Raw genomic sequence first — 13,856 nt, forward strand, 5'->3', positions numbered from 1 at the left:
TCCTAGACCAGGTGTTTCTGAAGGTGCACATCTATGTCTCGATCAACTTTGAGAGGATTTGGTAAAGCGCCATTGTTAAGAGTGTGAGCTTCATAAATGCCTAGATTTGATGCATGCTTTCCTTTTTGGTGACTGCATGAACATAGGCTAGTTTTTTAAGTTTATTTTGTGACCTTAGAGTAATCTATTCATAATTTGGGCAGTGTGTGAAAACTAACATGGATTATATTATACTATGAATATCCTGGAGTGCTATTTTTGGCAAAATGAGAATCTGTGGCAAAGCACAGAAGATGATCACTTTAAAGTCAGATTTTCATGGGCTGCATGTATTAGATTTGGTTACACTATGGGCTATGGGTCTCTTTCATAAAGGTTGCTTACTAACGTTTTCTGTGGGTTTACATCGGATCTATCTTAAAGGCCTGACAGACTCCCACAAACTGATGGAGAAAGCCAGACACAGGGCTGAGAATCATCTGAGGGTCACATACAGGCTCATCAGGAAAGGAAGTCATGACAGTCACAGATGTCTCTCATTGGCCAGGCCTGGAGAAGCTAGAAGATGCTTCCTGAAGTGGCACCAGGACTAAGACGTGCAGATGCTGTCCTGCCCCTGACAGAGCTCACGGTGCAGAGGGAGGAGAGAAAGCTCATTACCACGGTGAGGCAATTGTGCCTGCAGAAGAGCCAGAGGGGCAGTGAGAATACAGGTGGAAGAGGAGGTGAAAGAGCTGTGGGAACTCTGGGGACTCTCCAGCTCCGTTTCAGGAAGATTCGCACTGTGGGGTGAAGAAAAAGGGGCTGCCAAGGATGCAGTCAGGGCCACGCTCAGGGTTCAGCAGCACGCTTGGTAGGTGCTATGCTATCTCCCCATGTGGTTGATACGGAATGGTCCAGAAGGAAGCAGGAGGGGAGAGGAGGCCCAGTGAGAGCACCTGAGGGCATGAAGTGTGGGAGTAGCAGTGAGCAGGCCAGGAGCGTGGCTCTGCGGTTGATCCTGCAGGACTTGGTAACTGACTGGTTTCAGGGGTGAAGACAATATCCAGGTTCCTGGGAGCACCAGTTCTAGGGTTCTGGCTAAGACATCACCGGGTTGGTGGATGGTGAACTGCCTGTGGCAGGAACCCAGGAGTCAGGACAGAATGATGGGGAAAGGAGAACCTTTAGTTTTGGGGCTGGGCATGTTTCAGGTGTCCATAGAAAGTGGGGTCTGGAATTTGGGTGAAGTCAGGGGTGGGAACAGGGATTACGGAGCGCTTCCTTGTTATTTCCTGCCATTGTAAGGAGGTCATTTGGAAGCACTGTCTCCTTGCTGGCACCCACTTCCAGCAGCTCTCCTCCGAAGAGCTCATATCCCTGGAGGCCTCGGGGATGTTGCTCTGTTGCTTCCCTCTCTCCGGAGTACTCTTCCTTCCTCTGTCCATCTGGGAAAACCTGGCATCTTTTTCCAGGTCCATCTCCAACACCATCCTCTGTCTCTGTAACCATGCAAAACGATCTTCCCTTACCTGAGAAGCTCACTGCGTGCCTACTCTGCACTCCTGCAAGCCCTTGGTCAGGGTGCACAGTCCTTCCTCCAGCTCCTCACACTAAGTCCTTGTTTGCTTCTTTCTTGATGCTGACACCCTGAGGACTTAGAAACCCAGTGCCCACAAGGGCAGATTTTACAGCAGACGGGTATCGGAAGAAGACTCTCTGTCATCGGAGAAAATGGCCCATCTTGAATATGTGTTGCCGTAAACCTGAAATTTGCTCAGGACTGCATATGAACTTCAGTACAACAAAGCTTTCTAAGCACGACCTGCATGAAGCAACTGGCTTCCTCACGGTGACTTGCAAAGACTGAACAGTACTCGCTGTTCATGCTCTTTAAATGACATGCAAAGCCAAGCTTTTAAAAAATTAGGGCTATAAGGCATAATTGGACCTAGCATGTCTTTAATTGGTCACTCTGTGACAATTTAATAAATGGCTATAGTAAATGAGAATGTCTTATGAGCACCAGGTAACAAACTCTACCATACTCAATATTTAGTTATTCATATAATTATTTTTCTTCAATTCATTGAATTAAAATGTTGCAGCTTCACAAAGAACACACTAAAATATTTACTCATATTAAAAAATACACACAACATACTGTTATGCAAATGTAGTACATTTTAAAATAGCATGCATATCATTTGTTAAGGACAGACAGATAAACATGTGTCCACAAAGACATCCATGTAAACATAAGGAACATATGGATGCTGACATATTAACAGTGGCTACCTGTCTATGGTGAGGTTATTATATATTTAATTTGCTACAGTTTGATTTCCTATATTTTTTATAGGAAATATTGATTTTCCTGGCAAGTAGATATAATAAAAATCATGACAATTCTATGAGTTATCATGCCTAGCTATTCTAGGAATGCAGAACCTAAAAATGAGTAACCTAACCCCAGTTATGTTTTCACTGATAAATGTTTTTGCGTTGTTCAGAATCATGGCCCCTCCAAGCAAGTGGACTTTCCCTGGGGATGGGGTATTCGAGCTGCAGCTCTGTGTGGCTAAATGAATGTGGAGGAAGTCGGGCAGACTCAGCCATGTCAGAACTGCTTAGTCCTAGCAGGGCCTGCTCTGCACTTAAAAAGCTTTATATGAATACACTAGACACCCTCTGGGATTGGTGCTGCAGGCAAACTCTGGGCTAAGAGGAGATGTGGTTCATCCCACAACCCACAGGAATGCACCTGCACACCCACATCATGTCTTTGTTCATTCACGTATTTATTCATTCAGCAAGAACTCGGGAAAGCATCTACCGAGGGCCACGTACTATGAACCAGGGCAGACTTGGGGTGTATAAGTCAGGGTCTCGTCCATGTCAAAAACCTCCTCTGTGGGGCAGTCAGAAAATACAACAAGGGGGTGGGAAAGCTTCTAGCCTAATGATTAAGACCCTGGCTAGGACAGCCACATCCCATAGGGGAAAACCTGGGTTTGACAACTGGGCTCTGGCTCCTTACAGCTTTCCACTAATACAACCTGGAGAGGCAGTGGTGAATGGCTCAAGTAACTGGGTTCCTGCCACCTCTTGGGAAACCTGTATTGAGTCCCTGGTCTCCAGCGCCAGCCCCAGCCCAGTCCTGACCATCCTGAGTATTTGGGGAGTGAACCAGCCTATTGGAATATTCTCTCTCTCTCTCTCAAGCAAACAAACAAACAAACAAACAAAAATAATTTTCTTTAAGAAAAGAAAATAAAGCCGGCGCCGTGGCTCACTAGGCTAATCCTCCGCCTTGCGGCGCCGGCACACCGGGTTCTAGTCCTGGTCGGGGCACCGGTTTCTGTCCCGGTTGTCCCTCTTCCAGGCCAGCTCTCTGCTGTGGCCAGGGAGTGCAGTGGAGGATGGCCCAAAGTGCTTGGGCCCTGCATCCCATGGGAGACCAGGATAAGCACCTGGCTCCTGCCATCGGATCAGCGCGGTGCGCCGGCCGCAGCGCGCCAGCCACGGCAGCCATTGGAGGGTGAACCAACGGCAAAAGGAAGACCTTTTTCTCTGTCTCTCTCTCTCACTGTCCACTCTGCCTGTCAAAAATAAATAAAAAAAAAAAAAAGAAAAAAAAAGAAAAAAAAAGAAAAGAAAATATAAAATGGTGAGCTTTCTAGGCACCAGAGAAGGAAGGCTTGATCCATGAGGTACAGGAAATGTGTTCCTGGGTAAGGTGACATTTGAAGAGTGTCTGAAAGGAACCCAGCCATCAGAGAGCAGGAGGAAGGGTTATGCATATTCAGATGACAAGAAAAGGCAGGAAACTGGGAAGAGCACTGAGTGGCGGTGGTTGGAGAGGCAGCTGGAAGGTCCTCTGGGGTTTGATTACCATGCCTTGGAGTCTGCCATCTCCCTACTCTGCACATTAAGACACATACAAAACAGAAGCACTTATTGGTACGGCACACGGGGTAAAGGAGGGGCACTTGAGGCTCAGCTCCACTCTAGGCATCTCAGACTTTCTGCTGTGCTTTTGGCGTTGGCTGTTTTGTGGTCGGCACGAAGGAAAGACTAGACTTCCGGCTGTGAGGACGGCTGTCCTGGTGGGGGGGTACATCTTGAAGAGATTGCTCTCAGTGGGGGATGGAGGCCAGGGCAAAGAAGCAAGCTCTGTTTGGCAACACACGTGTGTGACTATTTGCTAAACATATTTCACAACGGCTCTTACATCGATCTTGGACGTCTTGCAGAAGGCTCCCACGGGGTGCACGTGGTCGTACAGGATGATGACCCCCACCATCACCCTCATGCAGAACATCAGTGTTTCTTCACTCGTAAACCTACTCCTGTACTCCCTGCAAGAAAGAAGCAACCACAGTGGCATCGCTGCCTTGTCACAGAACACGCATTTTTGGCTGCACACTGGATCCTCCTCTAAGTCTCCCTTGAGAACAATTGCAGATCTGCAGCAACCGGGTTAATTTGCTCTTGAAGAAACCCATGATGATAATTCTCCTTGAATCTATCCAACCAGCAATTCAGTGCAAAAATAAAGTAAATTAAAGGGCAGTAAATTCGCCTCTCTTCTGCCCTTCAGTGGGGCCAGCTCATCATGTACATCACGCCCCTGCCTATCAATCTTGAATATTTTATAGCAGGTCCCTCTGGCTGTCCAAGATTATAGAGAATAATGACTTCATTACAGAGAAAAAGAACCAGGCTCATTTCCACCGAGCAGCTATCATGTCTCCAGCCAGAGTAACTTCTTTTGTTAAGATACAGGCTGCAGATTGAATTGGACTGGCAAAGATACCTGAAAGAAATTATGTACCATTCACTGCACTGAGAGTGTCTGTGGACTTCGAATTTGTTCACTTGCCTCGACAGGGTCGTTGATGATTCAGATGATGTAGGCCAATTCACCAGGCTTTCTTAGCACCCATTTCATTACAAACTGGCCCCAAAATGAATGCGATTACTATTTGTGTCTTGGAATGAATCCTAACTTGGTATAAATGAAATATTTGAAATTAATGTCAACTTATGCTGGAACACAGCATCAGATTTTGTAAGGAACTCTTGATGCCTGTGGACTTCCTGAATATTCTAAAGCAGAAGGTATTGTGGGAGCTTCATTGAATGGGAAATCAAAGCCCAGGAAGGTCAGGGACCTTGTTGACAAGGAACGGGAGGGGTGACAGCCATAAGTAGAGCTCAGACTTTCCCCATTCCCACACTGCTTCATCTTCAAACACCTCAACCATCTGGTAGACCTAGCAACAAGGAATCAAGTTAGTTACAGGGAAACTTCAGAGAAAGAGATGGACAGAACACACACACAGAATGAGCATTTCCTTCTCACTCTTGCAAAAGTCTTCCTTAGAATGCCTACTCTTGGTTCTAAGTCTTTTCCACAATATATTTCCAGTAATACCTGTTCAGGTAATACACCCATCCATTTCGTTATCATACATCTTCACAGAATTTTGACCTGAGTATTGGTCCAAACAAGCTGTGCAAACTTTGCAAAGTCAGTCAACCAATTTCAGCTTCAGTTTTTCAGCTATAAAATGGGAATAAAACGGGCACCTGCCACTTATCTTTATGAAATTAAAGCAGATGACATACATGTAAATGCTAATGTGCTGACCCAAACGGTATATGTAAATGTCATCATCATCATCATCGACATCATTATCATCATCCCAGCAGACTGGCTCAACTCATGAACGTGCAGCCTTTGTAACTTACGGTGTTTCCAACATGACCTTGCAGACACTCGTCATTGTACTGAGGCAGTCCGTGGTGTTCTCTATTGGCAAGGTCTTGTTCTAAAGAGGAGACACACACAGGGGTCAGCCTGCTAGCAGCTTCTATGTGTAGTAAAGAAAAACAAGCACCACGTTGCTCAACTTCACTCACTTCAGAGACAAAATGCATTGTGGCGTTGCTAAGGGTTTTCAGCATTGGCGTGGCTTCTGCATAGAAGAGGGACATTCGGTTGGCCATCTCGTTGTTGACCTCATTCTCAATGTCTAGCTGATGGAAAGAAGAAGAGAAGATGCAATCATGAAGTGGAAGTCAAAAATCTCAAAATACCCTCCTTTGGAAACTGAATTAGAGACTGCACTCCATCTTCCCCCAGGGACCTGCCTGATACAGAAAGCAACAGAGCCTGGGGCAGGGGTGTGGAGGCCAGGGAGAGTCACGGACTCACATGCATGTTGTTGATGCGGTTGCGACTTATTGTTCTCCTGTAGTAGCTGAAGTCATTCTGAATGGCCGGGTTCCTCATCTGGAATTCAGAAACAAAGCAAGGTCATCCTGCAGCCTCAGACACTGGGAGCCCAGACATTCGATTCTGTAACTATGCCAGGACTTCTCACTGTCACCCAAGAGCCAAAGAAACTTCTTGCGAGAAATGACCAGAGCTTCATTATTTCAAAATAGGCCCTGCTTCTCCTGTGGGCTAGATTTCAGAGAAAGTGTATTCGTTCTCAAGGAGGAACAGACACTTGAAAAAGTCTGCTCTTACTTCATCTGGCAGATTCTGAGTTTCCATACACAAATCATCATCTTAAATTGCTTTTACCACACGGAATGCAAACTCTCACCACAATGTATGTCTCTCCGGGGCAGGAGCCACATCTGACTCCTCTCCCTATACTCCCCACCCCCACCCATGCTACTAGCAGAGTAGCTATAAACTCAGTACGACTTTGTTCCATGTTCACAGCATATGTGGCCTAACCTTCAGCTCATCGAATCGCAGGGTGAAATGTAAGATTTCTGCAAACTCCTTTGCCAGGGCCTGCTCCCGTTCCAGGTGCTGGGTTGGTGTGTAGGGTGGACAGGTCAGAGATTCCAATAAACTCTGAAGAGCTTTTTCTGCAAGTCAAAGGGATCACATGTAGATGGGTGAGGTGAGCACAGTTCTCAGCCCCGGCAGACAATCGCAGGGAGAACCTGCTTGGGTCTTCCCTGACCACGGGCTTCCCCATAACTGCATGAGTACTGCTTCATGTGGACTGGGAAGAGGAGTCCCCCAGGCCCAAGCAGGCTGCAGTCCCTGCAGGAGCCCTCACGGCCATGTTGTCTGTGAGTGTCTCTCCTAGCTTAGCTGGACCCTCACATATTTAGTAGTTCCAGACACTAACCTTGCTGGGAAACCACAAATATGTGCTTTGGGATCCTGCGCATGAGATAGTCATGCATGATACAGGATGAACACATGGGTTAGATTACCTGTTGTGCAAGAAAAGACCTTTTTCTAGTCTTTCTATGCATCTACACTCTAACCCAATCCTAGGAACATTTTTTGTACAAACCCACTGCCACATTTACCTCCATTATTGCTCTTATAATATCTCATTACACCCACTTGTCTGTTTCTAAATATTCCATACAGTTCTTTCTTCAATATATTTATAACAACAATGAATCACTTCACCTATTTTTCTATAGCAGAGCTTGGCAAACTATGGGGTCAGATCAGGGCCATTGCTCATTTTTGTACTGAAAGTTTTATTGGAACACAGATATTCTCATTCTTGTATGCATGGAAAGGGCTCCCTTTGTTCTGTAACAGTGGGGTTCAATAGTTGCAAAAATGACAGGACAGTCCACAAGTCTAAAATATTTACTCTCTGGCACTCCACAAGAAAGTTTGTCTTTTATAGCACTTTTACAAGCCATGTCTTCAGCTTTGTGAAACAGTTCCGTCTACAGGAACACACGGCCCCCTGAGGCAGCCAGCTCTACCCTGGCTTCATCTGATTGACAGATCTTTTCCCTTCTGTCGCACTGAAGCTTGGCTTCTGAGGATTTTGGATCATTGGGTCTACGCTTTGAGGAAACAGGAAATGGTTTTGTTCCATTAAACTACTCCCTTTGGTCCTAGATTCTACTCCTCTCAACAACATGACCATCATTCTTCCCAAGTATCTCAAATTCTCTGTTTTTCTCTTGAAATGTGCATTCACTTTATGGCAAAAATAAGGCAGGATATGACTATCACCTCCCTCATTTTAGATATACTCTATTAACTAACAGAACCTCTCAGAGCTTTCCTGTGGGGGATAATGGTTGTCCTATTGCTGGTGACATTCAGTTTGTTGTCATCCAAACTTGGCTTTTGTCTGGCTCTGCAAAGCTGTCCTGCACCTACTACACAGTTTTATTTTAAAGCTTAGCTTAAAATCAAAACACTGCGTTCATTTTTTTGCATTTTACTAGATTAAATTTATCACATGGTTCCAGCCAACAAAGTCATTTTGGGGTTGGAAAGTAACTTGGGTCTTCTAAGTTACTCAGATACATACTCAGCTTTTGATAAAACTACTGAGTTAGAGATGATAAGTCTAAAATGACATTCGCCACTAGGGACATTCTAAATGTGTCACTTAGTTCTGGGGAACAAACTCATATGGATTGAAGGAAATGCAAATGACAAGAGTTGAGGTCTAGCATGAACAACCTACAGTGGAGGCATGTGGGCCATTTTTCCAAAATGCTAAGATCTTTCTGCTACTCTCAAATGCCAATACAGAACTTCACACATAAGACATGGAAACTACAAACACATACTCACCTAGCCTTATGGAAAACTCATAAAATCTCTTCAGCCTCACAACCAGAGGACACACTGCGTTCCAGGCTTTTTCCTGAAGCTGAATGTCATTCGGATTTTGAATTGCCTGCAAAAACATGGTAGAACTGGCTATGTAATAAGAAGCAACAAACTCCACATGAAATTGCCCCAAGATTGAGAAACAATTTTAGTTAAAAAAAGTTTAAAAATATTATCCTTGCTGACATGTACTGGTTAAATTGACACTGGTTCATTGGATTGTCCTCCAAGATAGTAATTTTGAATGGAGATGTTAGCCCTTGAACGTAAAGCAAATGGCTCTACAGTTAGATTCAGATTCTGTGTCATCTGACTTGTTTCTGTTATCTCGAACACAAAGAGAGCAAATCCAAAATGGAAAAACTGCAGCCATCCCCACCACCATTTGGTTCTTCTAAAGTGGGGCGAGTTAGTGCTCATTACAAATTGCAAATTTTGTAGATATTTTCCTTTTTCTATACTATGGATTACCTTCTTAAAGCCTGTATTACAGCTAAGTTCCCTAAATTAAATGGTGGCCCCTAAGTAGAAAAACTGCCTCTTAACAGACTGATACTTTCTTAGAAATGCTTCCTTGTTTGGGGTTCAGTAGATGGAAGATTATGACAGAAGCTCCCCTCAGAATTACAGAAGGATGGTGACAGCTCTCTGCGTGTGTGTTATGTATTGCTATTTCCAGAAAACTAACACTTGCAAGTAAAAGCAGTGTGAAGATTTTTGCCTTTAAGACATTATAAAGTCTCAACAATCAAACTTAGAATTTTCTTTTCTGTTTTGGTTGTTTCATTTTTCACTTTAAAAAAAGAACCCTCTAAGACATGTAAAATGATAAATCTGCTGTACAGAACCCACCATGATCATTACCACAGGTTCCAAAGTACATGTCACCCCAGACCTCATGACTCATATCTTCACTACTGCTCACAGCCACCGTATGCAAACTTCCCTTAAGTGAAGTGCTCTCCTGGCCTTATTGCTTAAATGCGAACTCTGCAATATTAACTATACACTCGAGATGAAAATAGCTAATACATCACGTGTTCTACAGCGCCATGTGCTCAGATGAGTGTCCTAGAATAAAAGCAGCCATTCATACACTGTTGAAAGGACACATTACCCTCCTTGTTCTTCCTAGAACTCTAGGAAATACTAGGGCTATTACTTCATGTCTCCTCTCCCTCTCTCGCGCTTTGCTTTTCCTCTTAGGGTGCTGTCAGGTCGGCACCATCAGTGGCTTACGTACATCTCGGATCTCTGGGCCTGCCCCTTTGTAGGCCTGCAGGTCTGCAAGGATGCTCTCCGAATCCTGGAGGACAGCGCTGATCTGGTTCCAGATCTCTCTCTCTCCCTCTGTGGGCTGGGCATCTAAGTGGGAGGAACACCAAGAGACACAGGACATTCGTGTTTGCAAAGGGTTCTGGAAGAGGACTGGCATTCAATTCTACCTTCTGATCTTACTCCCAGATAGGGAAAAGTAACACAACTGCTGCTCCTTACTCAGTTCCAAATATTCAACAATCTCTCTGCACACATTCACCACCTTACTGGAAAGTTTGTAGATATTTATGTATGTAGAAAATATTGTTTTGCACACCTGCTACATATGAAGAACTGCATAATAGAAGGAAAAAATATTGTCTTTTGGGATCCATATTTTTTATTATTATTGTATCTCATTTTAAAACATTTTTTATTGTAAGCTATATATAACATAAAATTTACCATCTTAACCATTTGTAAATGTACAATTTAGTGCTATTACACATAATCATAACATTATGCAACCATCAGCACCAAATATCTCCATAACTTCTCATTTGCCAGACCCGCTGCACCACCTAGGAATGAGATGATTTCAACCAGGGAATAAGGGAGTTCTAAGGGCCTGCACATCAGTACCCAGTGAAGGGAAAGAGGGGGGTGGGCTGGCAGGAATGCAAGAAGTTGGAGGTAAGGAATGGGACTGTGGCTGAAGCAAGTGCTTCCACACAGAGAGGCAGCCAGAGGAAACAACACAGGGCCAGTCCAGCCTGGGAGACAGAGGAGGAGCCAGGAGAACAATGAAACTGCCCCTTCACCTCTTCGCACCCTTCCATCATTCTCCACAGCTTCCAGCACATTTTCTCAGGTATAATGTTACTCACAACATCAATCACTTTATATTGTTACCTTTTCTGGCTGTGGATGTCTCCAACAGAAACCAAAAATCCCATAAGCTGGGAACTGAAACTGGAAGAAAGGTTTTGCTGGAGTAGAATTCTAGGAAAATGCTGGCAGCTTGCAAGTAAGAGGAGGGACAGGAAGAAAACAGTTCAAAATATGGATCTTAGAAAACAAATACAAATCAAACAGTCCTTAAGTGAAATCCTTTCCCTTTCTGATGAAAGTGTCAGAAAATCACGAGCTGAACAAAGACAATTTCCTAAGGAGCAAGAGGTAAATCAAAATCAAGTTCATGACCAAGAATCTGATGGTTAAGACTATATGAAATTAAATATAAAGGAGTGCGCCGCACCGGCAGGCCAGCAAGGGCAGCCTTCTCTCTAATCTGGGTTGTCACCGGGCTCCATCCCAGCAAGTCACCACTTGATAAGTTGTAGACGCAACAGAAGCAGAACTAAGTGCGCTAAGAGGGGAGGCTGGACAATCCAGGAAACATCCTGCCCTGATCACTCACATGCAGCAGGAGAGAGAGTTCAAGCCAGCTTTTAAAATAGAGGCCTTTAAGTGCTTCAGAAATGAAAGTTTCTAGTAGATGTCCTGACAGTGAAGCTGGGCTATAAACAGGCCACAGCCTCTCTCCACCCCAGATGAAGAACAATGGCATTTATGTGAACATGACGTTGGGCAGGGAACCCAGGGCATGGTGCCGCCTCTCTCCCAGACTTGGGTGGGGAGCTGTGATGGCTTCCTTCCTTCACACAGCTGGGGGCTCTGGGAAGCTGGACCCTCACTGCCCAGCCCCCTCCTGGGCAACTGTTCCTAGTGCTTTACTAGAGAGTTCTCATGTGGTCCTCTTTGGCAGTGGCGGGGTGGGAGGAACCCAATCCATCTTCCCTCACTTCATCTGGGCTTAGAAATTGTGGGCTCATTTTCTTCCATAATTTTTTTTTTTTTTACCACAAAATTTTTTTTTCTTTTATTTAATGAATATAAATTTCCAGTGTACAGCTTATGGATTACAATGGCTTCCCCCCCCCCCATAACTTCCCTCCCACCCGCAACCCTCCCCTCTCCCGCTCCCTCTCCCCTTCCATTTGCATCAAGATTCATTTTCAATTCTCTTTATATACAGAAGATCAATTTAGTATAAAGATTTCAACAGTTTGCACCCACATAGAAACACAAAGTGAAACATACTGTTTGAGTACTAGTTATAGCATTAAATCACAATGTACAGCACATTAAGGACAGAGATCCCACATGAGGAGCAAGTGCACAGTGGCTCCTGTTGTTGACCCAACAAATTGACACTCTAGTTTATGGCGCCAGTAACCATCCTAGGCTGTCGTCATGAGTTGCCAAGGCTATGGAAGCCTTCCAGGTTTCCCGACTCTGATCATATTTAGACAAGGTCATAAAAGACAGAGTGAGGATAGTAACCAATGATCCTAAGAGTGGCATTTACCAGGTTTGAACAATTATACAGCATTAAGTGGGGAAGAGGACCATCAGTACACACAGGTTGGGAGTAGAGCCATTGGTGGTAGAGTAGAGGTTATGATTACAAAGGAATGAGGCCCAAGTGCGCTAGACAGGGCCTAGAACAAAGGACAGAGTCATTATTAGAGGAGCTAAGGAAGGTGCTGTCTAAGCTACAATTAAGTTTTCTGATTGAGAGGCAAATAGAACCTGATAGAAGGGGCTTGATAATAATCTGGTGGGCTTTAGGCCTTGTAAATTCAGAGGCCCAGACCTATCTATCTCTTCACATGGGGTATATCCTAAGGGAGGTGTGAACCTCCTAGGGGAAGGCACTCTGTTGACTTTCATTACTTGGCTGGCCTGGGAGGAGAGCTGGCCAGGTAAAGGCAGGGGGCATCTCTAACAAGAAATTTACAGTTCTGCCTGCAATGTTGCTGACCCTACTTGACCATCCCCTCAGCTGCAGTGGTCACTTTGGAAGTTGGGCTGAGTGAAGGGCTTTTCAGCTTAGAGCCAATAAGATCTGTGGCTCTGACCTGGGCATCCTTCGACTCCAGGGCAGGTCCATTTCCAGTGATCCAACTCTTGGCAGAGCTGCCAGGGCTCTTCACAAGCTGACTTCTGCTGAAGCCCAGGCTTACCACATTGAAAGCCACTGCAGTGGACTGGCCTGTTGGGTCTCCTTGAGGGCAGATCACTGTACAGATCAGCCATTAATAGGCCTGACACCCATTGCTTCTGATGCCGAGCTTTCTTTTCCTCCTGGTTTGTGTTAAAGCAGACCAGAGGATGCAAGTCAAGGGAGTGCCCGTTTCCCATCTCTAATCTTCGGTGGCCTGAACTACAAGTCTATAGTCACAGGCATGTTCTGTAGTAGTTTTTCTAAGGTAGACAATGCCCATGAGGAAAATTATATTCTCACTTGAAAACTTTCTTTCCCTTTGGTCTGAAAGGGAGGTTTTTTCTACTTACTGTATACTTTGCTGATGGCGAAGTGAATCGAGCTATGAGATTATTATTTGAGTTCTTATTTTGGCTATGCTATTGCAGAAAAATGTTAGCCATCTCTTTTATAAGGTCTAAAGATTAAATTGTGCATCCTACAGATTCCTTCATAATAGAGTTAGTTTCCTACCTTGAAGAGAATAGAGAAATGAAAGAACAAGTTGGGCTTAGAATAGAGAAATGAGGGAGCAAGTCCTAGATCGCTTGCTGACAATTTAAAATTATAAACTCATCAACCAACAAGAGGCACTTGCTTACTTCACAGTATTTTTGAAAGCACCTGTAGGATTTTACAAGTATTTAACCCTTTAAGCCTCTGGGGCTTTCTCATTAAGATAACTATCATGTCTCCAAAATATCTGGTTGAAATAAGATTTCTTAAAATCATGACATAACATAGACCAAATTTGATCATTGTTACAAGGTGATTATTCAAATTTTTGAAAAAAAGCACATATTTAAATAACCCATAGCTCTTAATAAAAATTCAGCTGTTTTTGAACAATTAGAATTTAACAGACATCAAGAGAACATAATAGATTACTTTAACACATTGCTTTAACAGAGCATCAGAGTTTAATTCTATGTCAAA

The 13,856-nt window shown here is 44.2% G+C and overlaps 1 protein-coding gene across 3 annotated transcripts in view; it reads right to left on the bottom strand.

The window, feature by feature from the left end:
* CYRIA (CYFIP related Rac1 interactor A) overlaps positions 1 to 13,856 on the bottom strand; it is a 113,612-nt gene that overhangs the window by 5,985 nt on the left and 93,771 nt on the right. For all 3 annotated transcript variants that reach the window (XM_062208977.1, XM_062208976.1, XM_062208978.1), the window contains 7 exons: positions 9,858 to 9,979; positions 8,576 to 8,681; positions 6,737 to 6,873; positions 6,203 to 6,280; positions 5,908 to 6,024; positions 5,737 to 5,816; positions 4,214 to 4,340 (listed from right to left, as the gene is read on the bottom strand). In XM_062208977.1, coding sequence (XP_062064961.1) covers positions 4,214 to 4,340; positions 5,737 to 5,816; positions 5,908 to 6,024; positions 6,203 to 6,280; positions 6,737 to 6,873; positions 8,576 to 8,681; positions 9,858 to 9,979 — 767 coding nt within the window. The remainder of the gene's footprint in view (positions 1 to 4,213; positions 4,341 to 5,736; positions 5,817 to 5,907; positions 6,025 to 6,202; positions 6,281 to 6,736; positions 6,874 to 8,575; positions 8,682 to 9,857; positions 9,980 to 13,856) is intronic.

Source organism: Lepus europaeus, chromosome 13, assembly GCF_033115175.1.
Source record: "Lepus europaeus isolate LE1 chromosome 13, mLepTim1.pri, whole genome shotgun sequence".
In the NCBI taxonomy this organism is placed as follows: domain Eukaryota; kingdom Metazoa; phylum Chordata; class Mammalia; order Lagomorpha; family Leporidae; genus Lepus; species Lepus europaeus.